This window comes from Sceloporus undulatus, chromosome 1, assembly GCF_019175285.1.
Source record: "Sceloporus undulatus isolate JIND9_A2432 ecotype Alabama chromosome 1, SceUnd_v1.1, whole genome shotgun sequence".
In the NCBI taxonomy this organism is placed as follows: Eukaryota; Metazoa; Chordata; class Lepidosauria; order Squamata; family Phrynosomatidae; genus Sceloporus; species Sceloporus undulatus.
Window position 1 is genome coordinate 236,775,366 of NC_056522.1, and position 27,850 is coordinate 236,803,215.

At 39.3% G+C, this 27,850-nt stretch overlaps 1 protein-coding gene across 6 annotated transcripts in view; it reads left to right on the forward strand.

The window, feature by feature from the left end:
- CFAP221 (cilia and flagella associated protein 221) overlaps positions 1–27,850 on the forward strand; it is a 49,916-nt gene that overhangs the window by 4,601 nt on the left and 17,465 nt on the right. For 4 of the 6 annotated variants that reach the window (XM_042446593.1, XM_042446598.1, XM_042446595.1 and 1 more), the window contains exons 2-15: positions 3,036–3,220; positions 3,977–4,077; positions 4,252–4,338; positions 4,495–4,590; positions 4,909–5,009; positions 7,724–7,827; positions 9,740–9,899; positions 11,093–11,225; positions 11,329–11,440; positions 15,544–15,652; positions 19,517–19,604; positions 22,569–22,658; positions 23,505–23,600; positions 25,593–25,689. In XM_042446593.1, the coding sequence (XP_042302527.1) occupies positions 3,082–3,220; positions 3,977–4,077; positions 4,252–4,338; positions 4,495–4,590; positions 4,909–5,009; positions 7,724–7,827; positions 9,740–9,899; positions 11,093–11,225; positions 11,329–11,440; positions 15,544–15,652; positions 19,517–19,604; positions 22,569–22,658; positions 23,505–23,600; positions 25,593–25,689 (1,513 nt within the window). In that variant the 5' untranslated portion in view covers positions 3,036–3,081. Of the gene's footprint in view, positions 1–169; positions 302–3,035; positions 3,221–3,976; positions 4,078–4,251; positions 4,339–4,494; positions 4,591–4,908; positions 5,010–7,723; positions 7,828–9,739; positions 9,900–11,092; positions 11,226–11,328; positions 11,441–15,543; positions 15,653–19,516; positions 19,605–22,568; positions 22,659–23,504; positions 23,601–25,592; positions 25,690–27,850 lie in introns of all 6 variants that reach the window. The other 2 variants (XM_042446594.1, XM_042446596.1) reach the window with 1 other exon arrangement.

The following is a 27,850-nucleotide window of genomic DNA, read 5'->3' on the forward strand; positions in this document are numbered from 1 at the left end:
GGGAAGGCAATGGCAAACCTCTTCTGAACAAACTTTGCAGAGAAACCCCGTTGGAAACAACAGGAAGGCACATAACAACACAGAGTCTTTGCACTTGCTGCTGGATTTTGGCAGCAGCCATGGAGCTTAGAAAAAGTGTTTAGTTTTACATTTTTATTGTATCTTCCAGAATCCCTCAGCATGCTCAGAGATTTACCAGCCTCTGAGTGTATAGTCCTTGAAGGATTACAGAAGAACCAATGCTGCCCCCCCTCCAGCCCTACAAAGTCTCCAACCCCAATTTATTCCTTAATATTCTCTGGTGAACCTCCACAAGTGATATTTACATTTGGATAACTGTGTTTACTTCAAACTGGCCCTGTAATTCCTCTTAGCTCCTGTTATGTTTCACATTTGTCTTCATTAACTAAACAGCTCATCCTAAAGTTATTTGAAGCAAAGAACTGAAATGCCACTGATGTTGTGCCATATAAGAATATTTAGCAAATGAAGAAATATATTTTTAAAGACTGCCAGAGAAAAAAATAGTTGACCAAGTTTAACAAAAATAATCAGAGGGACCTCAAGAACAAGCTGGATACAGTCAGCCCTCTGTATTCACAAATTTTGCATCTATGGATTCAGCCATCCATGGCTTGAAAATATTAAAAAACAATTCCAAAAAGGCAAACCTTGATTTTGCTATTTTATGTAAGAGACATCTTTTTACTGTGCCATTGTATTTTACTGTGCCATTGCACTTGAATGTCCACAAATTTTTGGTATCCATGGGTGGTCCTGGAACCAAATCCCAGTGGAAACCAAGGGCCCACTGTATTATATTTCCTGAGGCATTTTGTGGGTGGAGAAAATAAACTCTCAGCATGGAACATACATTTAGTCAGCATGTGTTTCTTAATTATAGGAATATAGGTGAAGCAGTATTTCCTATAGCACAGGTGTGTATTCTTATATTGTGAACCAGTGTGGTGTAGTTGGGTAGGACTCTGGGAAACCAGGGATTGAAATCCCAGTCAGCTGTAGATGGGGAAGTCCCACTCAGAGGAAAGCAATGGTAAACCTGCTCTGAGTCAAGAAAGCACTAGGATAAGTGGGTCAACTTGACTTTCCCCCTTCAAAGGCACATAGCAACAACAAGTATTTTTATATTAGTCATACAAGCTGATTATGCTTTCATTTGTGCCTCTGACTGATCATTTGCTGTGGAATGTTTGGCCCACCTTTGGAAAGTACAAACTGTTGCCAGCCAAAGCTGGACATCACTATCATATGTAGGATATGACAATCTGCTGACTAAGCAACATTAAAATCCACCTATGCTGTCACTGGAGAGTAGAGTCATTAACAATTTGATTTCAATCCCAGTTATAATTTATTACTATTTGTGCATTTGCTAGCTTGATTTTAGTTTAGAAATTAAAAATGGAATCAGCATTTTTCAGCTGTTTTTGAAATGATGCTCGTCTATTTTCTGTGATACTATTGTCAGCCTGTTACAGTTTCTTTCTCACTCCTATAAAATGAGAATACAATGAATAATTCACTTTATTAGTACTGGTAAACATGTACATTGCTTGCTGTTATCTCACAAGCTCCAGAACGCCAAGCCATCCTCCACTCTGTCAATTGTACTTTACTGAACAGACTAAGGCACGTTACAGATGCACCAAAGAGGTGTGCTAGGGTTAGGAAGGGGCGTCACTTCCTGACACCCCTCAACCCTAGTACGGACCGAGTCTGTACAAAATGGTGGCGCCCGTCCACACGGGGGCCGCCAATTTGACGTCGCAGATGCATAGTGTCCGGACGCCGCGCGACAGAAGTGACGTCGTGAGTGCGCGACTAGCGCCTCGTGGTGCCACTTCCGGGGCCCAGAAAGAAGCGCCATTTCAGCGCTTCTTTCTGGCTGCACCCGGGATCCGCGCGGTTTGGCCGCTGTAGTTCCCGGATGCAGCAGCCGGCGGCGGCGGCAGACCGTCCATTTTGGGCGGTCTGTAACTCTCATAAGTGAATTTTTTGGTCCCCACATAGGACCGAAACAGACCAGCAGTAAGCACCCCAATGCTGCTCCCTAGCCAGCATCATGATGCCCGCCTGACTAGATGGCAGACAGCATTGTGGCACTCCAGCAGCACACCGTTTAGATGCCACACGCCAGAGGAGAACAGAACAGCCGCCGCTGCAGCAGAAGGACTTTTTTTCTGCGCCAAAAAGGAGCGGGAAAATGCTGGATTGGGGCTGTAGCATGCAGTTGCCGCAGCTCTGTCCCAGCATTCAAAAGGGTGGCCTGAAGCCACCCTTTTAGGGCCATCTGTACCAGCTCATAGTCTTTATAAAGCAACTATTTTAGTTAATTTCAGATTTTTCTTCCCCCTTTCTCTGTCTCTTTCAATCAGTGAAGTATAAATGCTGTTCTATAGCACATATACCGTAAGTTCTCTTACACCCAGAGAATTTGATGTTTGAGTTGAACAAAGCTGGGATTCGTTTCCTGCACCAAATTGCCTTCTTGTGCCTTTTTGATATATCTTGAGATTTTAATTGTAATTACCTGGAGTTAGGAGGTGAATAATGAGAGTGAGGTTTGTTCATGGCACTAAATTGTTTAAGGGTCTGAGAAAAAACAAATTATAAAGCTTTTCAAACAGATATGTTTAATGTCATGGAGTGGACATTAAAATGGTAAATGAGATTAAGTATAGCCAAGCATAAAGTAGTGCATGTTAGGATAAAAAATCCCAGCTTTACATATGTACCTGAAATCTGAGCCAGCAATTGTTCAAGGAAAGGATCTCAGGAATGTGATAGTCAGCTTAATGAAAATGTTCAGTCACTGCTGTAAAAAAAAAGATAAACTCTGTGTTAGACATAATTTTAAATTAAAACTGACACCATACTGCCTTTATACAGATCAATTCTTCAACCACACCTGGAATACTCTGTACATTAGTGGACACCACACCTGTAAAGATGTTGTGTGTTTGTGTGTAAAGAATGTTCATATTTACTGCTACTTGTTCTTCATTCATTCACAGGAAATGACCATTTTGATACTTACAAGGGAATAGGTTGTCCAAGAGGATGGAGATGGTGGAAACAACCCAGTCTGACCTCATCAATATTACAGGATCCTTTAGGAAAATGGACTCCCTTCTTTTGGACAGCTTGGTGGAGGAGCCTAAGAAAGGCGCTTATGTTCCCAACCACCTTCTCGAATCCAGTAAGTCACAGGCTGACTCAATACCCTATGGCAAAAGGCGCTGTTGCTCATGGGCTCTTATTCACATAAGTTGTACCCATTAATTTCTGTTTGCCAGAGTGGTGGCCATACAGTTGATTTGATTCCTCCTTTCTCTGCATACCTGCCCTGACGTACTCCGAAGGGCTGAGGGACCCTTCGGAGCAGATTGTGGAAGATGGGAGAGCTGTAGGAATGAGATGTTGAAGGGAGAATCCTGCTTATATGACATTAGATCTAGCCCAAAGTACATTTTTCATGAAATACCTCTTCCTGTACCTTCATTCAATTTCTGGCATTCTAAGCCTTCGAAACAGATAAGAAAAATAAGGAATTTTACTGTTCTGTAACTGTATTAAACAATGATTTTAAAAAAACAATGGAGTTGTGAACATTGGGAATTGGTTGGGAAAAAAAACTCCAGAGCATCCACTTCAAGATGGCCTTAAGCTTTTAATGTTGAAAATTTGAGATGGACAATGGAGTTCCCTCCCTAATTCAGTCCAGTGAGTGCCTTGTTTTGAATGTACTGTCTGAGCAGTGTCAGATAACTTTTTGTGCAAAAAGATGCTGTACTACATAGACCACAGCATCAAGCTAACCAAAGTGAAATTGAACCTCATTGAAACATGGAACAGGTTAGTTGCTATTAACTTTAACTGAGTTAACATTTAATTGGACTAACCAGTGTATTACTTATTGCTTAAAACTCCTATGATATATTTCTTTTAATTTCAGAGATTTATACAAAGCTTTTAAGAAATGATGTCATACAGGCTAAACCTGCCATAATGCATTTTGGAGGTTATGAAATAGAAAAACATCACCAACAAGTACTGGTAAGTAATGAAACTGTTCTTAGCTAAGAGATCGAAGTAAGATCATGTATATTTACATAGTATCCATACTTTTTGCACTCACCTGGATCACCTTTTCATGAAATCCTTAAAAAAAATATCATTGTGTTTTTCTGTTTTTCAATGTATTTTTCATTTGTTGATTTTGTTCTACAGAAACTTGTAAATATTTCTGGTGATCTCATAAACATCCATATTCTTCCACCAGAGACAAAGTACTTCCAGATCAAATACACCAAAACAGTAAGCATCAATACGTTTCACATTTAATGCTTACAGTCTTTCTTCTTCTTCTTCTTCTTCTTCTTCTTCTTCTTCTTCTTCTTCTTCTTCTTCTTTTTGTTAGTTCAAGTTGTTTGGGGGCACTTCTTGAGAAATTATTCTGCCTTTTTTTAATAGCACCGGCTTGTCCCTGGCTTGTCGTTTACAGTTATGGTTGATTTCTGTCCTGATGAATGGCGATACTATTATGACTGCATCCGAATCCATTCTCAGGTAAGACACTACAAGAGTTTAATGTGTGCTGTTCCCCTCCACCTTATATAAGTGAAAATAAAAACACTTCATCACATGCACAGATAAGGAATGTTCTAACACATGTGTGGAGGTATTGACAAGTCCTATTTGGTATAGCCCCTAAAAAAAAACCTTCCCTTTCCTTTCTCCTGCTTAGTAGGAGTGGGGGCATCTATATTATCTGTTATATGGCAGGTACTTTCAAAAAGAAAATGTTGTGGTCTCATAACCCTGATGCTTGTAACCCAACTATATATTGTAATAGTTTGTATAATTTTCTTCTTGTTATTCCCCCAGGGAGATGACACACTGCTGGTTCCTTTGCACGCCTATCCTGTGATGAACACTGTAGAGTTCCCATCCTACATTAGTTTGTCTGATGTTCCCCTGGGACAATGGCAAGCAGTTCTTATAGCAACGATTTGTTATTTTAAACTGTTTATTGTACAATTGCTAACATTAATTAGCATAATATGAACCTGGATGTGTGGGGGTGTGGACAAATAGGTCATATTTTCTTCACATCATACTAACTCAATCAGGAAGTGTAATTGCATCTGTTTTTGCCATAACAATATTTATACATTTTTCTTTTGGTGACCAAACATTGTAAAATATTTTAATATTTTTAATAAGATTATGTGCAATAGATGGACTTTTCTTTTCTCTGAAGCTAATGAGGTTTCTGTGAGAGTGTTATTTTACCAGAATTGGATTGCTATGGTGGCCTCAGTAGTATAAATGCTCTCCCATCAGCTTTGTTCTCTAAACTGGACAGAGCTAAATTGGACAGAGATGATATAGAGGCATTGGAGGCTGCTTTATATCAATGTCGTCTGGGTATTTTGGGCTGCAGCTCCCATCCACACCAGCCACTGTGGCTTTGGAAAATGGGAGGTATGATCGGCTTGATTTTTGGATTTCTTCCAAATTCTGTCTTTTCTTTCTCCTTTTGTCCTAAATCCCATGCTCGATCCCCTCACTCTGTCTTCTTTTGGGTGTGATTGCTACTCAAATTGGACATGTTAAAAACCCACCAGTGACCCTCTCTATTTCTATTTTTTATCCAATTGTATTAAAAATAAATTTCATGGAAATATTTAATATAAACTACATTCCTTAGTAATCAGCTGGACAGGATTTAAGTCAAAAAGTTTACAGAATGTAGGAGCTGTTTTAGTAAAATATGTATAATTTTAACATGATTGAGAGTATACAGTGTTTTTCTAAACACGTTTGTTTTGCTGTTGTCTGGAACCAGACATTTAAAAATGGTTATCTTTCTAGATAAGTGCATCTTTTGTAAAATGTATACAACATCTAACAAGTGCCCAACTTCAGTTTTCAGACTAGAGTCAAACGTTTGAATCAATGGAATTTACATAACAGTTGATTTACCAAGTTCTCATTGATTCAACTGATCTAGTTTAGTTGGGACTAAAGATTCACTTTAGGAGGTGGCAGCTCAGCTAGTGCTAAGGAGCATTACTTCTTGTAGGCACATAGGTGATATGTCCTTAACATGGGATAATGTTATAAGCCTAAGCACAATAAGATGTGAGTAGGTGATGGGTGGAGGAGCAGACGCTTCCATGTCAGTGATTCACTGAATCTTCTCTAGGCCTCACTCCAGACTTTTAAAAAATTCTCCAAGATTCAGAAACTATACTCAAAAACTCTTTAAAATCTAGAATAAAACTCTTCTAATTTCAAGCCAATATTTTCATGCTCTCTGTGACAGAACCCCTTATCCAGGCTGGCTTCACCTTTCCAACCTTTGGGTTCCTATCACTCACATTGCCCTTTTATCCTCAAGAGCCCTCCCTGGATCTGATACTTTGGTTTCAAGGTGACGGCTGTCCTAGCCAAATGGCTGTATTGGTCAGTGGATTCAGTGTGGCAAAACATGATAAGTTTTCTTGACAACTTGTAAATGAGAACCATCAGACACAGTTATAGAAAATTAAACCAGTAAAGATTTATTATATAATCGATAAGATAAACATGAATTTCCTGAACTCTTTTCACATTTTCAGCTCCCTAAAATCTACTGGGATCTTAAAAATTCTTTCTTCTTAACTGGTCTCTACTCTGTCTCTGACTACCATAACTCTGTTTCATCCTGCCTATCTCTCTCTCTTTAGCAGATAGGCCTCTAGGTTATACCTTTTCACCCCACAGCTCCCCCATATCATTCCATAGGTTGTGATTCACTGGCTCTAACCAGGCTTGCCCAGCTTCTTACTTCACACCTTCTTTTCAGTATATCTCAATACAAGTTGAGTCTCCCTTATTTAGAATTCCAAAATATCCCCAAATACAAGACTATCCCCATGGGTGGCTGAGAAAGTGACACCTTTGCTTTCTAATGCTTTAGTGTAGATAAACTTTGTTTCACACAAAAAATATTTTAAATATTACATAGGATATGTTTATAAAGTATACAGTATATACTCATGTATAAGTCTAGATATTTTATTCAAAAAATCAACCCTAAAAACCTGGGTCAAATTACCCAAGGGGTAATGTAAGTACTGTACCTTAATTCTTATAAAAATAGAAACTATCCCCTTTCTCTGAGCAGAGTGGTGAGGTTTAGTCTATCCTGGCAGAACCTAAAAGAAGCACTGACTCTTTCTGTTCTCTCCACTGCAGCGCCACTTCGGACCTTTTTGTATGCCTGGGTGGGAAAATAGCAGCATTCTTTGGCATTGTTTTCCTTTGCTTCCTCCTTTACATCCTTTATTACATGTCCCCAAGTTTTATCCTCAACACATCCATATCAAAATTAATAATTATGGCACCAAAACCTGTCCTCGACCTATACATGAGGTTGATTTATGCACTCGTATATACAGCATATGAAACATAAATGAATTTTGTGTTTAGACTTTGGTCCCATCTCCCAAGATATTTCATGTACATATATACAAATACAAGTATTCCAAAATTAAAAAATAAACCAAAACACCTGTGGTCCCAAGCATTTTGGATAAGGAAGATTCACCCTGTATAATATAGCTGTGTTCATGTTCATTAGCATATCTTGCTGCAGATATCTTAATGAACTGAAACTTTTTTAAAAAAAGAAATCTCCTTTTCTCTTTGGTAGCAAGAAATATGTGATCCCTCTGCAGTGCAGCTGTCCCATAGATTTTGAATTCTGTGTTGATTACCTTCAGCCTCACAAAGCCTTTACAATTCACCCAACATCTGGTAAGCTCTCAGATGGGAAGTATTGTTTCATTAATGCTTGAAATTATCTGGTTAGTGTGTTACAACAACAACAACAAAATCTTAATTGTATAAAAATGTTAGTCCCAAATTAAGACCAGAGCTCTTGCTGAGCAAATCCAGCCATCTAGGTGGTCTTGCTACAATAGTTACAATCTACTCGGTTCTCTTTGTCTTGAGGCTGATCCTAACTCTGATTTCTGGAGTATTACCAAGTGCAATTGGCCTTCAGCCTGCTTAGGATCAGAGCTGGGAAAAGTTACTTTTTTTCATACAGCTCCCAGCATTCCATGGTGGATTCTGGTTGTTGTTGCCTCAAAAAAGTAATGTTTGAAATATCTGCTTCCTATTGTAGCCTCAGCAGAGCAGGTACAACCCACAAATACACTTGAGCTCCAAACCGAAACAGAAGTAGATATTCTGTAACAAGATTATCATATGCTGGAATAAGTGAAAATTCTGAAGGAAAATCATAAAAAGAAATATAATGGGAAAGGTTTCCAAAAGGGATGAATTTATGGGCTTTTCGGTCAGGATGCTTTGTTTTTACCAAGAAGTGCTTCTCCTATAAGAACAATCCTAAGTGAGAGGCAAATAAGAAATTACTTTAAATTAATTACTAGCATTTCTTATATTACTCTAGAACAGTGGTACTCAAATGGTGGGGCTGTACCCCGGGAGGGGTGTGAGAGTGGCTCATGGGGTATGAGACTTGGAGGCCCTGATTACTCCTCTTCCCCTCCTTCTCAAACTATTTTACAAATGCATTAAATTAAATATTACATTTACTTAAATAAAACTGTTCTAATTTGAATGATGTTACTTTCTTAAAAATATTAAAATATGGATATACATGAATGCTCAAATTAAAATACACGCACTAAATAAAATATGTTTATTCATATACTATATTGAGTGGGAAGGCACAACATCTGCATGTAGATATGAAGGCGGTCGGGTCCCAAACATTTTAGTATCACTGTGTTTGAGTAAACATAGGAACCCCTGAACTGGATTGGGACCCTAGCATGTGGGTTAGAGGGACTTTAACCTTGCTGCCCTCCTAGCCACAATCCAGGTTGGACCCACCATAACTCAAATTTATAATGTAAACGTATGCTGTTTATTAGAGCAATGAATCTCTCATAGGTCTGGTGGAGGACCCAGTCTTTAATGGGAAGGGAAGGATTGAACCCCTCCTGCTGTATCTCTCCATGTTTATTTTTCAGTCCAGCTTGAGTCCGCCATCCTCAGAGTAAAACAAAGGTTTAACTGCTTTAAAGCAGTGTCTGCCTTCACCATGAGGTTTTGGAAGAACGGGGTGATTGGTCACATACCCCTTCTAAAGGGTGGCCAACTCACACAAGCCACGGGGAGGGGGAAGACTGATTTTTATTGCAACAGACGTTTTGGAAAAAAGTAATTTCTGCCTCTGTTTCCTTGCTACTTTATGGGAGGAGGGGACATTGGTTACATGGCTGATATCGCTGAGGTTCTTTATTCAGCCCCCTTTTCTAGATTAGAAGGAGTATAGCGCTTCCTTCTTGCCTTTGACCCATGTTTGCAATAAGCCTGCTTCGGGGGGGGGGGGGGTTACTGTATACTTACAGAGGTTTCTGCAAAGTATGCCGCAGGCCCCTTGCAAGCAGAGCTCCACCACATCCTAACGCTTTCCAAGAGAATTAGGATTCCTCTGCTCACTAGTAGCTGACTTTCCAGTCAACTGGTCATACCCAGGTATGGTTTAAGGTCTATCACCCTAATCTTCCAAGAAATCCCTGCTGGTTTGTGGCAGTTTAATTCATAGATCTTTCTCTGTTATACTTCTTTCTAGGTGTTGGCAGGACTTCAGGGTGACTTTACTGACAATATTTTATACGTTTATTAATTATAGGAATAATTCCAGCCAATGGGAAAACAGAAGTGGTAGTTACATTCACACCATTCGAATATGGCATAGTCCAGATGAAAATGCAGTTGTGGATTTCACAGTTTAACTCAAAACCTTATGTGTGTACATTCACAGGAACATCGATGTCACAGCCCAGTTTAACGTATGCAATTCTTTGAACTTTTGAAAACATTGTTTTATTTAATTTAGAAATCTTTATAAAGTAATAATTTTATAATGGCTTTCCAATTAAAGCAGTCACACTGTAGTCCGTTTTTATGATTGAGCAAATGAACCAAGCCAATGTAAACACACTTAGTAGGATTTTTACTAAGTTAATTGTACTATCCCATTGAAATCAGTATAAACAATCATAACTCTGAGCTTGTCCACATGGGCTGAATGGCCCGGCTTCAGTCTGGCCTTATGATGTCTAGGTTAGACGACACAGGCCAAAACTCCTGTGCAGCAATTGAGCCCAATCGCAACAGTACAGACGTGCATCTGGAGGATCTGGTCTGACCCCAGGGTAAAAAGCCTTTACCCCAGGATAACAAAGATCTAGTTCTGTACAAAGTTTCCACATGGGTACAGCCAGGCATCCTGTTTCTGCATCAAATTGGGATGCTTCTCAGACAGATCTCCAGCCATTAAGGTAAGGAGCAGCACACCAGTCCTTGAGGACATGTTTCTGAACTGCTGTCTGTCCCCATACTGACCCAGAGACCAAACCAGGTGACCACCAAGGTCAGGAAAGCATGGGCTCGACCCGTGCTTTCCTGGCCTGTGTGTTCCTGCCCTAAGTTAAGTTCCAGTGATTGCTGTGGAACCTTAAATTCAACAGACTTATTCTGGATCCAGCTCATCATCCTGTTCATATGTTACATTAAACCTATTTCCTAATAACTCATTGTGGTCAAGAGTGCCATTCCTAACACCCAACAGCAAATGTATTTTGAAGTACAGATGAGAATTTCCCCACTAGAGTTGTATAGTGGAAGGCAGCTCACAACCTCCAGAGAAAAAATGCATGATGTGAAGTTAATATACATGGGTTTTCCTTTCCTCCCTCCCTCTTCTCCATTGCTCTGCTCTGTTGGATAACAAAACATTGAACACTATGGGAGATGTAATTCTCCCAAGGGATTTTGCCATTGGTACAGCTCATCCATCTCTTTTACTTCATTTGTGTGGAGTAAATCTAATTCCCCTTTTTTATCCTCCATTCAGTCCTTTGCATAGCTGTACAAGCAATCCCCTCATATATGAGCTATTTCCCCACATCGGTTAAGGCCTTTGTGTATATTTAAACTTTTGCTACTGGTTTTTAAAAGTCATGTCTTTTTCACGTTCCAGAAAGGAAGATTTTGATAAGCAAGAAAAAATACTGCAGAAAACACAAAAAAGTCCTGAAAGAGAAGTGGTACGCCTACCACAGAGGACAGTATCGCCAAAACATAAGCACCTCAGTTCCATATACAAAATTCTGGTAAGGATTTAATGAAGAAAACATACCAAAAAAAAATCCAAATTGTTGATAGAACAAAATTGCATCCATTAGTTGCTTTGACATGTCATATTTTTTTCCTCAGCCCATCAAATATAAAAATTTGCACTTCCCAGCTGACATGTCAAATCATTCTGCTGTGGCAACTGTTTTGATTCAAGAGCCAGGGAAATTAAAGATAAAGCGCTTAAGAGAAGGTAACAGCTTTGAGTACTAAATGTTTGTGAAGTGTGAGCTGAGTATCTCTTATCTGAAATGCTTGGGATCAGAAGTGTTCTGTAGTTTGATTTTTTTTTTGGGGGGGGGAGATGTCTGTATTGACATATCAGTACATAATGTACATAAACTTGGAGATGGGATCCAAGTCTAAACACATAATTCATTTATGCGTCTTGCACACATAGCCTGAAGGTAATTTTATACAAGATTTTAAATTTGTGCATGAAACAAAGTTTGGGTACATTGCACCAATATTTCGGATTTCAGAATTCCAGATAAGAGAGTCTCAGCCTATACATAGAAATGACATTGGATGTGAGATTTTTCAGGTGTGTAAATGCAGTAATTGCACTTCCTGGTTGGTCCTGTATTTATCTCATCTTCTTCAATCCCTTGCATCCTTTTCCAGACTGTAAACCCTTCAGAATGGGAAACTGCCCTTGTTCTTTATAAAGTGCCATATACATAGGTGGCATTGCTATTACTAATAGTGATGGCGGTAATGATGGTTATGATGATTGATGACTATGGAGGGAACTGATTTCATGATCAAAGGAAAAACTTGCTTGTGTTTCATAAACAAAAATATACTCCTTTACTCTTGATTATTTTAAATGTGATTAGTTGACAGAACAATGAAGTATCATTCTGTTTTGCAAGGAATTCTGTTCATGTTAATAGAATTTGCCTACATAAAGGAACTAGGATATTGCCAGCATACAATGGGACAATTTCATTGGCAGAAACTGCTTCCAACAGAAACAGGAAGGATTCAGTCTCTCCACCCACCCACAAACCTGAGTTATATTTCAAGGTTTCACCCTGCTCTGAAGAATAAAAGAAACCTCTGGGGCAAATATTTGTTGTCACAGAGGTTGAAGGAGGAAGAAAGGAAAGTCCTAGCAGTAGTCCAGAATTGGGTTTAGGCCTTTTCTAGCATACACAAGAGAGTTACTGTACATACTCATGTATAAGTCTAGAAATGTAGGTCAAAGAATTGACCCAAAAAACCCTGAATTGACTTAGCCATGGGTCAATTTAAATGCTGTATCTGAACTCTTATTTAAAAGAAGGAACCATCCCCTGGTGAAAAGGGTATAATCTGTCCTGGAAGCACTGCCACCCCTGCCACTCTCTCATCCATTTAGCCTTAAGAGTGAGCACAAAGAATTATATCTGCTGATATTTTGTAACTTCTTTGACATTGTTTTGCTTTGCTTCATCCTTTAGATGCTTTGTTATATGCCCCTAAATTTTGCCCTCAACTTATCCATGGGTCATATCAAAATCCATAATTTTGACCCCAAAACTTGCCCTCAACTTATACATGAGGTTGACTTATAATCAAGTATATACGGTATTTGTTGGACTGACAAATTAACTTGATTGGCTTTGTTTTCTGGGACTGATTTTTGTGTTGAGTAAAATCCAGTTTTTCCTGTCCTCTCAATCTCATCTATTAGGACTGGCAAATCAGTTCAGTTAATTTAAGTTTACCCAGAACTGCCCAGGTGGATGTTGATAATTTTGCTTACAATTTTGAATGAAACAAATATTTGACTGCTAGCACCTTTGATCCTTAACATCTGTTTCACATTAAGGTTCCTGAAAAATGGACTAGAAATAGAAATTTTCTGGGGAGAAAAAAGCAAACTTTGTCATTCACTTTTAAAACTTGTACTGTTTGTAATGTTTGTAGTAGAAGTTTAAGTGTAAATAGCAAGTTTGACCAAAACTGATTCATAAATAGTTCTATATCAAATCTCTCTCTCTCTCTCTCTCTCTCTCTCTCTCACTCTCAAATCTGGTGTGTGTCTTAGAGCTACTCAAAATAGTTGGCAAAAGTCCAAAATCTTAACTTTCACTGTTTTCCTAACTACATTAGAGAGGACACTAAATTTAATGGCTCTGTGATGAAGCATGAAGATTTATACAGCACAACATACAGATCAAGAGACACTTAAAATTATGGTCTCAATAGTGCTGCCATATACAGTAGTATAAATTATGCAAGCTGATCTTGATCTGGGTGTGAAGACTCTTGCCCCAGTTGCAAGAGATTGCTTCAAACTCTCTTCCACCCAGGCAACTGAACAGGCAGATAACCAATTTTGTATAGTGGATTGGATGTTGGTCTGTAACTTGAGAAATCCAGGTTCCAAACCCTCACTTAAGAGTTTATCACATGGGGGCAAACTGCAAAAATCCCATGTAGAAATGGGATTTAAAAACAAGAAAAAAACCCACAAAAAGCAGGTAGTTTTTCACACATGACCGGGTTAACGTGACATTAACCCAAACAGAAAGTAGACAAAACCCGCCCCTTTTTACTTTCAGGATTTTCTAAAATTAAAAAGGAGCGGGTTTTGTCAAGTTTCAGTTTGGGTTAATGTTGCATTAATTCTCATTAATGCTAACGTCATCTGAAAAACAACACACTTTTGCAGGGTTTTTTCTACTTTCTGTTCAGGTTAACCTTGAATGTCATCAGAAAAACTACCTGCTTTTGCAGGTTTTTTTTCCAGTTAAATCCAGTTTCTGCACGGGATCTGTCCCATGTGATAAACCCATAAGTCAGCTACCCCCTCAGCCAGACCTTCCTCACAGTTGCAAGGATAAATTTGGGAGAAGGAGAACCATGTATCTCATCTTGAGCTCACTGTCTTTTTATGCCTGCCCAGCCCCTCCTTTTTCCTTATTCCCTGTCTAGCTGGAGGGTTTTTAATAGCATTGGCATTGGGAACAGAATGAAGGAAGGCTGTAGAAACAGGCTTTCACTGTCAAGTTACAGCAGTATGTCTGCAGTAAATAAGGTAAAGAAAAAGCAGGAATTTTCTCTAACCAATCCTGTTGTAGCTGTGTGTGCCTGCCTACAGGTAAACAGCTGCTTCAGAATCCTTTGTTGAGCATGTATGAAATGCAAAGGGGGAGAAGAACAGATAACCCTGCCTTATCACCCACCCACCCTTTTTAAAAAGAGCCAAATCTACAAGTTTGGCTACAAAAATGGAAATAATAAGAAAGATGGAGACTGGTGAAGGAAAAAAATATCATTGGATGCAATTTGGAAGAAGCCTTCAAGTGTTCTCAAGAAGATTCAAAATATTTTGTTCACTTATGAAAGGCTTACCTGACCTGGGTGTTTCATTTCACATGTGCATATAGTTACAGTTGTTTTGGATAAAAAGTTTGCTGAAACATGTTGAACTGCTCTTCTTTTTTGTAATATTTCCCCTATTCTTTCCATATTATTTCTTCCTCTGGAACCAAATTTTCCATCAAAGAGGTCATGCCTAGGAACCCATCTAGCTAGTTAGCTGATAAAAGAAATAAAGAATGTATAGCCAAAAGGAGAGTGACCAAAGGCCTCTCTAGCAGAGTGTTACTCTGCCTTTGTTCACATGGGATGCTGCTTGGCAGCCTCTCTGTTTGAGGAGCTTGCTTCTGGCCATTTCCATTCTGATCCTGCAGCAGCTCCAGTCATTCTATGTCATTCCAGTCACCTCTTCACAAGCATAGCATGAGAAACAAGTTAGTTCTATTTGACGTGTACCTTATAAGCAAATGTTATGCTATCTGACCTCATTTTTCACAATCTGACATTTTTCTTGAGTTTGTTACCTCCTTATATATAATGTAATGTAAACAATAAAGATCTTGTCCATGTATATTGATAAACAATGATCTTTTCCCATTAATGTCGCTTTCCCTTCTTGTCAGACAATTCATCATAAATTTAGGTTCTGTAAACAGATCTTTGAAATTCCATGCTTTCCAAAAATTGATTACTGTAATGATATTCTGAATAGAATTATTGACCATTTATAACTGAGGCCAGTGGCAATATTGGAGGGCTCTGGTTCACTCAGCTCTTTTGAGTATCCTGTTTACTATCTAAATAACATCCAAAAGCCACAAAACAGTGATATCTTTATTGAAACAACCAAACTGCACAGTGTTAGTTGGCCCAATAAAGGTATCACTGTTTTGTGGATTTGGGATGTTGTTGTACTATATGGCCAACACAGCTACCCCTGGATATGTTTTCTGTTTATTGTCTGTTGGTCCTTATGCCCTATAGTCCTAGGAGGACAAGGTGATGGAGCTCAAACAAGGCAGGTGAAAGAAGCTGTTTTTGAACTGAAAGTTAAACAGGAAATGCAAGACGAGTTAACAAATCAACTGAAATGGTGAGTGATGCTTTTACAGTTGTGCCAAAAATAATAGAGGAGTGTAACTTCTCAGCACAAACCAAATAATTTCTGCTTAGTACATTGATGAATTATGTTTAGTAGGAGGAAATGAGTGAACTAATTTTATGTATTTGTTCCCAGTTTGATTACAATTAGTACACATTCTAATGATCATTTTCATTGTTTCTACCTTGCCTTTTCCCCAAAATTGGGATTCAAGACAGCTTACGCATTAAAACAAATACAGTATAATTAAAACATACAACAGGGCAACATTAAAATGGAATTAAAAACAATTTAAAACAAACAATTAAAATATTTTTTTAAGTTTAAAGGAGAATAATTAAAAATAGGACCATTAAAAATAGTATAGCACATTCTTAAAGCTCTCTCTTTAAAAACACTGTGTTCTCAAAAGCCTATCGAAATAAAATTTGCCTGCCGATATAAAAACAACAAGAAGAAGGCCCTTCTATCATCCCAAGGGAAGGAAGTACAAAGCTGAGAGGCAGCCACCAAGAAAGCCCGGTCTTGCACAAAGGATTGTAGTTGCTAGTTATAGCATTTATCTTAAACTATAATTGGATCACAAATATCAGCCAAAAATAACTTTTGGATTGTTTCTCTTGGTGGTTTTGCACTAGCAGAAGAGACACCAACTTAGAATATATATAAAAAACCTTGCTGAATGATACCAGAAGGCATGTCTAGCCTAACATTCTGTTCCTACCAATTGGCTATAAGAAACCCACAAGCAGAACATTATAGCAGGATAAGCAGCACTCAAGCACCATCTTGTTAATTTCGCCCCCTGCAGCTCAAATACTGCCTCTAAGACTGAGGGGTATAGATATCCATCATGGCCATTAGCCATTGTTTGTTTGTTTAAAGTATTTCTGTATCATCTCCCAGCCCACAAGGGCTTCCAAGGCAACGAACAAAAACCAATTCAAGCAATACAAAAACAATTTTTAAAAACACATTAAAATACTCTTTAAAAAAGTAAAAACAGTCTAAATAAAATCCTAGAATCCAGTTTTGAAACTGTTAACATAGCAATTTCAAACATGGAATGCCATGCAGAACAACACTGTTTTTGCTGCCAGCTGGAAGTTTAAGAAAGTTGGGGCCAGCCTAACTTCCTTGGGTAGGGAGTTCCACAGTTGAGGCACTGCTACAGAAAAAAGTCCTGTTATGTGTAGTCACCAGCTTAACTTCATAGGGTGTTGAGATATGCAACAGTGCCTCTTCTGAAAATAACAAATTTCTTACAGAATTATATAGGTGGTGGCAGTCTTTCAGATATCTTGGCCCCAAGCCATTTAGGGCTTTGTAGATCAACACTGTCTCCTTGAACTGAGCTCGGAAGGAAATTGGAAGCCAGTTCAGGTCTTGCAGGATAGTGTTAGATGGTTTCTAAAAACTACACCTGACACCAGTCTGGCTACTGCATTTTGCACTAGCCTGCAGCGTCTGAACACTCATTGTAGTAGTCTAATTGACAGGTAAATTATTATTATTATTATTATTATTATTTATATCCTGCATCTTCATATGATCGAGGTGGCTTACATCATAAAATCAAAAATACAACAAAATAATCCCACTAACCCTCTTCCCAGAATAAAATCCACAATTTACAATACATCACATTACAAATACAATTAAAATCATTAATCTCAATAAAACAATTAACAAAAGTCGGACATCATAGCCAATCTTAGGACTCTCCAAATCAGTCCAAAACAGAGAGGGCGACTGGGTCAATCAATCAGGGAAGGCCTGTCAGGAGAGGTCCAACTTGACGGCCTTTTTAAAGCTGTCAAGGTTGTCAATATAACATATCTCCTCCAGCAGGCCATTGCATAATTTGGGAGCAGCAGATGAAAAGGCCCTCTGGGAAGTCGTAATCAGCCTGGATTTATTGACTGTAATAGGTTTTTCCCAGATGACCTAAGTGTGCAGGGCATATTATAGGGAAGAAGGCGATCCTGTAAGTAGGTTGGACCCAGGCCTTGTAGGGCTTAGTACCAACACCTTGTACTAAGGGATGAACCAATGTGGCCAATCTGCCTTCTCTGTGAAAAGGTGTAGCTGATACATCAGCCACAACTGGGCAAATGCACTCCTGGAAACCACAGCACCACTTGGTACAAGACTACACCCAATCTATGAACCTGATCTTTCAGAGGGAAAACAACTCCATCTAGAACAGGCTGTGATCCCAGTCCCAGACTGGTTTTCTTATTGATCAGCAGCACTTCCATCTTGTCTGGATTAAGCCTTCAGTGCCATCACAGCCTCTTTGGCATCATTTGTAAAGAAGAGGTAGAACTAGGTATCTTCAACATATTGATGGCACTCAGCCCCAAAGCTTCAAATGATCTCTCCTAGCAGCTTCACGTAGATGTTGAAAAACATATGGGACACTATTGACTCCTGTGGAATCTCACAGGCTTATAGCCAAATGACTAAACAGCAGTCCCAAAGCAACATCCTCTGAGAATGTTCAGCCAAGAAAGACTAAATCCACTGCAAAGCAATGCCCCCCCAAGTCTCATATCAGCCATACAACCTAGAAGGATACCATGGTTGATGGTATCAAATAATGCTGAAATATCAAGGAAGACCAATAGGGACTCAGGCCCAGTAGAGACTGGCACAAAGCACCGGCCTGGGGCCAATTTTAGAACTTGGGAGAGCAGAGTATCCACACGCTCCCGAGCCCTACCGCACTGTCCAAGTGCCATCATGGCTCACCCCTGGCCACATGGGGCCCGCCATGATGATGTATGTGTGGTGCAGCACCCAAACAGTGCAGCGCCACATGGACGTCATTGTTGTGCACGAGGGTGGCAATGGCGCCCCATGTGCGACCTAAAAAGAACCCACCAGGAGCGGGTTCTTTTTAGGCCTCGCTGAGGCCGCAGCATTTGTCTGCTGCAGCCTCCATCTGGTGCAGAAAGGGGCGGCATCTCGCTGCCCCTTTCTGCCTGTCTGTATCCCCCCTCACTCCCCTCGTCCAACTCCCAGTTTAAGTCATCTACCAAGGCTGTTTCTATCCCATAACTAAGCTTGAACCCAGATTGGAATACTGTAGGTCCAGGTAATGTTTCATTAGTAGCCTTATCTTCCATGAAAATAAAAGACACTCTGTTTTCACCAGTCTCCACTGCCCACTGTATCCTTCCCTCACAGACTTGCGACTGAGAGTTGAGGGACTCTGTATCTATGGGGGCTGTGTCACAGAGAGCTGCAAAAAAAAAAAAAAAGGCTAAAGTGAAGCCCCTCGTCTAATAGTGCTTTTCAGAAAGCTACTGCTGGATACTATGCAATTTGTCTTCAAATTATTCTGATGCTAATATGAATATAGTCATTCAAGGCACACAATTGTGGGGGAAAGAATAAGGCAAACTAGCAAAACATTTAAAAATATGGAGGACAATTCAACTAGAATTAAGCAACATGAAACTTAGAGGAATTTAGTAGGAGAAACCTTTGTGTGTGGTTAATTCTTCTATTTGAATTAATGGCCCTTAAAAAGCTTAACTTATATATATATGTCATGCTCTGAACTTATTTTCTGTAATATAAATAAATAATATTTAAAAATGCTTAACTTTGGAGTGGTCTCCTTATTATAAATCACTTGCATGTAGGATCCTGTAACTGGCTTATAGACTGTTAATTCTTTAATTGAGAAATGTGGGATGAGGTGGTGATTTCTGCAGGCAGGTGGTCTGCAAAAGCTCTGACAGTTTTGTGTTGGATTGCCTTTTCTGTCACATGGAAGCAAACAAACCTTGTCCAACTTGAACCTTTAAGTGAAGACTATTCTCTGTTCTCCCAATTCAAATATAGGCAAGTTCATTTAGGCAAAGATCCAATGTATCCAACTTTTCAGAGGCAACTTCTCGATGACCGACGGAGAGAAGAAGAACTGTACAAGGTTTGGATATCTTTTAATTTTTAAAGTAGCTATCTGGGTTTGTACACTGCAGGCAGCAGCTGGGAACTATTCTGGGATGATGGGGGATAACTCATTTTGTAACTTTAGCAAAACAAGTCAAACTATGGAGCCCTGGACCATCTATCTTGCTGCTTAAAGACTTATCTTGAAGGAAAGCATACACCATCCTCCCTGCCAATGTTTTCATAATCTGTACATGATCCACTCTTCCATTGTACATGATTCATAGGGTTCAGATGCTATGCAGGAAGAAAGGGAAATACAGAGGAAGTATAGAGAGCCACTCTGGTGTAGTTATTTGAGTATTGTACTGGGACACCAACCAAAGTTTGAATCCTCACTCAGCCATAGATACCAATTAGGTGACCATAGGCAAGTCTCACTCTCTCAGCCTCAAAGGAATGAAAAGGCAAACCACTGTAATGATCCCATTCCTGCTCTGAGTAGGAAAGAGGATCCCTGAAGATCATCTAGCTGCCACCACTAATTTAACCCATGTGACTCAGTAAGTCAGTGGAAACTTACTGATGGATTCCACTAGTATTTTTCCACCTCTGACTCTGTGGACGTTATACGCACTGAGCAAGGTATGTGAAAAGTGTGGGAAAGAGGAGAAGTTCAAAGGAAAGCTTTATTCTAAGCAAGCAATCAACATTAGTATCTTTTACTAATGGGGTATATTTTACATGAAGGCACCTTCCTTCACGACATATTTAGTGAGAGTTAAAAATAAAATTAAGTCCCTAATGTAACTAGTTAAATATCCCTATTCTATTCACAATGCAGATGGAGTTCTGGATCTTGGATGATCATGGGGGAAGCTGGGAGTTTGGATGCCTTTGTCCATTCTGCAACCAAGCATCCTCTAGGTGAAGCAGATGCCTCAGCCCGTTTGTGGCACCCAGAAGTTTTTGTAACCTCTCACTGGGAAGCATGTTGAAGCTTTTGCACTTCTGCTTTACTGGCCATCCTCATTGGACTGTTTATTTATTTATTTTGCAATCTCTGTTACTCCTCTTGGATGCTATCCCCAGTAAATTTAACTTTAAACCAACATATCATTAATCCTTTTTTTTTTTAACCTGGAGGGAACATTATGGCCCTTAGCATTGTCGCTAAGGGCCATAATGGCCATAATGAGAGAGCCCATTATCACATCCTCTCTGAACAAATTCTGCCAAGAAAACTCATTAATAAGGTCACCTTAGGTCTGTGCTCATGGTTGGTACTCTTGGTGCTGTGGCTTCATGACTATAGGGCTGGGAAAACCTCATTATCAGCACATTTCCTAACTATGCTGCGCTATTCTCACCAATCATTAGAAATCTTTCTGTAGTCTCAAGGGCCCCTGTCCAGTTCCTGTCCCTTTACTAGCTATATGGCTCTGTCTTCTTTGTTGTCCGTCGCATTTGGAGGCCTACCTCCACACTGTGGTCATCTTGTAATGCATCCTCCCTACGTGACCATTACCTTACTGCCTGCGGCTGGGTTTATTTTGCAGGAATTAACAGTTAGTTATACTTGGTTGTGCTTGAATGGGGTGAGTTCTAATGGAGAGTAAGTAGTTAGACCTAGCTTAAGTGTCATTCAGTGACTATCAGATGTCTCTTCTCATTTTAAGGATATATTCAATTACTATGGTAGTAACCCTGTGCTCACTTACCTGGGAGTAAATCCCCTACAAAAGATAGCTGTATTTCGTTCTGAGTAAACATGTGTAGTATTTGAGCTGCTCAAATTCTATTTATGATTGCTGGCAGCTTCATTTAAAAGGAAACCATTTGTGGTGTGTCTGCTAGAACTAACAGGTCGAGTTTCCCTTATCCAGAATTCCAAAATCCAAAGTGACACCTTTGCTTTCTAACAGCTCAACATACACAAACTCTTTCATGCAGAAAATTATTTAAAAATATTGTGTATAAAATTATTTTCAGGCTATGTGTATAAGGGGTATACAGTATAAGACTTAAATGAATTTCATGCTTAGACTTGTGTCTCATCTCCAAGATATATCATTATGTACATGCATATACAGTTGTCCCTCCATATTCGCTAGGGTTAGGGGAACAAGACCCCCGTGAATATGGAAAAACTGCAAATAACAAAAACACCATGTTTTTACCTGAGAGGACACCTCTCTAGGAATCTCTAGGTCCTCCAGTGCAACTCTGTGGTCAACGTCCAACATACACTGACCATAGAATGGCACTGGAGTAGCTACAAATGCCTAGTAGAGTGTTCTCTCTAGGAATCTCTAGGTCTTTCAGTGCAACTTTTAGTTAAAGTTGACCACAGAGTTGCACTGGAGGACCTAGATATTCCTAGAGAGAACATATTAATGAAATCTGTGAATAATCAAATCCGCAAATATCAAAGCTGCAAATATGGAGGGATGACTGTATTCCAAAATCTGAAAAACTGCAAAATCTCAAAACACTTCATTTTGGATAAGGGAGATTCAACCTGCATTTTATCCTAACTATCCTGTTGAGAAGCACCCACCTTAGAATAGCAGAAGAAGGAGTGTGTGGCAACAGAATTTCAGCAGAAGGAGTATGAGGGTAGGGAAAGGAGAGAGGATAGTATTACTCACTTGGCTGTATTTTGTCTACTTTACAGAGGAAACTCAGGGAGGTGCACACACCAAAATGTTTTAGATTCCTGAAAAGTATGGATGTCCAGTTACAATGCCACTTGTAGTATCCATCAGAAAAACAATAATTTGGCAGCATTTAGGAGCCCTAGTATGAAGAAATTACTGTGTGGGTGGGTGGCATTGGCATGTGAATTGAACACAAAACTCCTAGCATACAAGATGTTACTGATTAATTCTACTGGTATTTTGCAAGTTTCTTTAAAAAGAACAATTTTATTTAGCACTAAATGCAAGGCATGAAAAATCTGTTATGCTGATAAGGACATTTGTTTATGGTACCAATCCAGATTAAAAGAGGAGATCCCATTCTAGAGAAAGAATTTCAAAGGAAGTATGTTGAAATCTCTCCCAAACGGATCATCCGAGACATCAGCGAGGTATGCTGGAGTTAAAATAGGTGGGTGGGACTATATTGTAGTCAGTCCAGTGAAGAGAAAGGAGCTGCAAATACATCTAATTTGCTTAATTTTTTCATCTCAGAAAATAGCAATGAAAGAGTATGAACACTGGCAGATGTATTAGAGAATGGATTAGTTGTCAATAGTGTGTGCATATCTGGAATGATACGAAGGTGTAGTAGCTGTCTGAAAAAATTAATTTAAAAAATTAACTGGATGTCTCTTAGAATTAAGTCATGCATATTTTGTGCAGAAGAAATGAACTGTAGAGCAGGGTGGGCAAAGAAAAGTGCTGGGGCTGTTTCTTTGAGCCCCTGATAACTGCCTGAAGCTACAATTTTCTGATCAAAAAAAGGTGAATTGACTGTCCTGAAAATCTCCAGGACAGTAAATTAACTTTTTAAGTAGTGTGCAGGGGCCGCCTGCTGAACATTAAAAAGAAAATCCCTGTTTTTTCAAAGCTTGAAATAGGCTCTTGACCATTTCTTGTTTAGGTTTTTTGTTTCGATGTTAGGGACAGTCCATGCAGCCCTCAAAAGGTCCAAGAAGCAGAAAATTAGCTGCCAGACCTGCAGAAATTGCCCACCTTCTGTGGTAGTTTTGATTATTGTTTGGCTAAGGCTGTGGCTTTAAGTTATAACTCAGTGGCTTCAGTTATAATGAAGTTGCTGAATTATATTTGGTTGTACAATAATTGCAGATAATATTAAACAATATAAGTTTGATACTGTTAAGAGGAGCACAGTAACCTCAGGTGTTATTGTTTGACATTCCTAATTATTAACCATTTATGACTCAAAGGTCTGTTTCTGGTGTGTGCTTTAGTGCCCCAAATTTCAGCCTACATTTGATCTCCTGCTTAATAACCCTTGGCGCCACAGGCACTGGACTCTGCGGAGATTCCAACAAGCTGCGCGAAAGGTACTGAAACAAATTGCCTCAGGTAAATACATATGCAAATGTGCCAACTACTACAGATGTACTCATCTGTCTGATAGGCTCCCTAGAGTTTGTAGATGTGTGTTACAATTTTTAGAAAGCTTTCTAATACAGCTTTTTGAAAAGCAAGATTTACTCTCTGCTGCAAATGTTTTGACTCTTCCTGTCCATGCATGCATACATGTGTGTACACGCAAACAACACCCTCTAGTCCAAAAAAGCTTTTAGTTAATCTGTGTGAAATAGACATTTTTGGTCTAAGACCCTTAGATCTTAGACTCACTTACGTGAGATTAGGTTATATTGAATTTAGTGAGACATGCTTCTATAGGACTGTGATGTAAATGCACATTATGGGGAACAGTGGGGATAGTCCATATTCTAAATTATGAAATTTGTATATGTGTATGTGTGTGTACACACACACACACACACACACACACACACTAGCATAAGACATATGCTGCTATGTTATATCTGTTTTTTTTTATTTCATGTTTATTGTTATTGCTTTACTTTGTATTATTTACATGTTGTTGTTTCTTCTGCCTGTGAGCTGTTACCATCACGCCAGAGCAATTTTCCAGGAAAAGTGTAGTCAATGGGAATAAATATGGTACTGGTTCCTGGTGCATGGGGGAGAGCCGAACTGGTTCCCAGCATCAGATGCATAAGAAATATTGTTATAGGTCAGATTCCATATGTTTAAGGCCATTCAATGGTTTGTGTCAACTTTAGAGTTGATTGATTTCTCTTTCAAGGATTTTTAGTTTGTGGCTCATGGTTATTGTTGTGAGAAACTGCTATGTAGGCATGTAAAGAATACTCAGAGGTTTTCTCATCCTCAATTAATAAGGATGTCTCAGCCCATCAAGACACTTTGTTGTGAAAATGGTCAACTGTTGTGAGATATTAATTTTTTAAAAATATATATTCATATTTATTTACTTATTTGCATTTTGGATTTTTTTCTGAATGATTTGCTCATACAAGAAACTTTGGTTTTGTGTATTAAAACAACATCTTTTACCTAGAAAATAGTTTCTTATGTGCACACTCAAAAAGTAAAAACTGGAGAGCGCCCTGTGAAATCCACAAAGAAAAAGGAAATACACCCCAGAATGCTAAAAGCCTGTTAGGCTATTTTTTTATTTTTATTTTTTTTTAGCATCCTGGAACAAGTTTTTCTTTGTGGTCTTCTCTATAAAAGGCATTGTTTCCTTCACAATAATGTGGAAATCATGAAATGTACAACACCAAAATGCACAAAGCATTTTGTAATGTTACCCAACAGGTAGAAGAGTTTTGTAAATCTTTGTTTTACACCCTAGAGCAAAATGTCAAGTTTTATATCCCCTTTGCTTCAAAAATCAGCATGTAAAAGGATCTTGTATACCTTCGATATAGGCCTGTCCTTGGACCGTCCACTTCATGCATCTGAGGAAGTAGACTCAAGTCTACAAAAGTTCATCCTTTCTTTCTTCTTTCTTTCAGTGAGCCTCAAAGGTGCTACAAGATTCTTTTACATACTAAGTGTCTGCTATTTCTTGTTCTTTTGAATAAAACTATTGCTTTTTCTTTGCAACCACTATTCTTATATAGTGAGATGATAAGATGATTACCCTCCTTTTTATTCTCAAATCTAAAAAGTGAATCTCTGTATTACTGTAATCAAAATGAAATGTATGTATGTATGTATGTATTTAATGTACACTTGAAGCAGGACTTGCCCCCAAGAACGTAAGAGCTGATTGGCTCTCACTTGTAAATTTTTTCAAGGTGCCATGAGATTCTTTTGTCTGCACATATTCTAAAACCCTGAAGTGTGGAGGCATACGTTTTTTTAAAATGAGGGAAATTATACACATAGAGATGCCAGACCTCATAAAGCCTTGCAAGTTTCAAAAACAAACAGCACTTATGTACAGTAGTTACTGAAAATTCACTGAACAAGATTCTTAATTACTCTCCTAGATCCTGCTTCAATGCCGGCTCAAAAATGTGATAAAAAGGCTGCATGGAGTATTTAAGGCTATTAAAGCACAAGAGATGGAGGATGCATTCATATCAGGTAAATCGCCTGAAGGTTTTTGTTTTCACTTTCATTTTTGATATTGCTCCGCATAGTACGGTGAACCCTCCAAAATTGTTAGGGTTAGGGGCACAGGAGCCCTGTGAAAGTGGAAACTCCCCAAATAAAAAACCACTGTGTGTTTTTTAATCTGAGAGAGCCCCTCTCTTTGAATCTCTAAGTCCTCCAGCTCAACTCTATGGTCAACTTTTGACAGAGATTGACCATAGAATTCCCCTGGGGGGGGGGGGTAAAATTCCTAAAGAAGTGTTCTTTCTAGGAATCTCTAGGTCTTCCAGCATGACTCTGTGGTCAACAACTGGTGAAAGTTGACCATAGAACTGTGTTGGAGGTCCTAGAGAGAACATATTAATTGAAGCTGCTAGTAATCAAAACTGCAAAAGTCAAGCCATAGTTGTGGAGAGCCAACTGTGGGTTTTTTCACATTATGAAGGACAATGATAGCAGCCCAGAAAAGATGCCTTGACATGCTGAATCAGTTCATAGGACTACAGAATCATAGCGTTGGAAGGAGCCTCATGGGCCAACAAGTCCAAACTCCTGCTTAATGGAGCATCTCCAGTTAAAGCATTCCTAGCAGGGAGCTGTCCAGCCTCTTTTTGAAGACATCCAGGGAAGGAGACCCTACCACCTCTCTAGGCAATTGGTTCCATTGCCAAACCACTCTTGCTGACAACATATTCCTTCTAATATTTGATTGAAATCTATCCTCCTTTGATTTAAAACCTTTAGACCTGGTCCTGTCCTCTGGGGCATAAGAGAGCAGGCCTGCCCCCTCCCACTGTGACAACTCTTCAGCTATTTAAACAGTGCTGTCATATCACTTCTCATTCTTCTTTTCGCCAGCCTAAGCATGCCTGACTCTTTCAACCTTTCCTCATATGTTTTGTTTGCCAAACCTCTTATCAACCTTTTTGTCTTTATCTGAGCCTGTTCTGACTTGTCTATATCGTTCTTAAAATAAGGCACCCATAACTGGAGCAGCCTGACCAGTGCAGAATATAGTGGGAATATTACTTCCCTTGACTTGGAAACTATAGTTGTATTAATGCAGGTTAAAATAGTGTTGACTTCTTTGCTGCAGAATCCCTCTGCTGACTGATACTCAATTTATGACCAACAATAATCCCAAGGTCCTTTTTTACAGGTAGTATTGCTGATGTATCCCTCATCCTACCCCTGTGCATTTGACTTTTGTGTGCAAAATGTAGAATTTTTCATTTGTCTTTTTTGAATTTCACATTATTAATTTCTTCCCAATTTTCCAGTTTATAAGGTCCTTTTGAATTCTGTTCCTATCTTAGAATCATAGAGATGGAAGAGGATGGCCAAAGGCCATCCAATCCAACCTCCTCCCATGAAGGAACTCACAATCAAAGCACTCCCAACAGATGGCTAGCCTTTGTTTAAAAACCTCAAAAGAAGGAGAATCCTCCACTATCTGAGGCAGTGTGTGTTCCACTGTCAAACACCTTTTACTGTCAGGAAGTTCTTTCTAATTTTGAGGTGGAATCTCTTTTCCTGTAGCTTGCATTCATTGTTCCGGGTCTTATACCCGGGAGCAGTAGAAAACAAGCTTGCTCCAACCACAATATGACAGTTTCAAATATTTAAACAGGATTATCATTTCTTCTTCGTGGTCTCTGCGAATCACACAAATGGGTTTATTCTGCGCCTGCGCAGCAATCCTCGGAAACTTCTAGAATCTCTAGGCAGAAAGTAATGTATCTTTCTGCAACTTTTTGGCGGTAGCTCCGCCCACCCATATATAAAGCCCCTGGTGGCCCGCTCCTCTCCAGTTCCTTCATTCCGCCGCGCTAAGCAGCTCTAGGAACTTCGCTGGCTTTTGCTTGCTCTTGTTATTTGAATCTCTGGCTATTTTGACCTTCGGACTTTCACTGACCATTCTCTCGGACTTTCCCTTGGCTTGACGACTTTCTTTGACATCGGCTTGACTTCGGACTGGTAACGGACTCTTCTTACCATGGCCTCCTTCAAGCAATGCATTAAGTGCGGGGTTAAATTCCCCAGGGCCGATGGCCACGACAAGTGTGTCCTCTGCCTGGGGGAGGCACACGTTCAGGGCAGTTGTCCCCACTGCAAGGCCATGTCCACCCAAGCCCTCAAGAATAGGGACCGG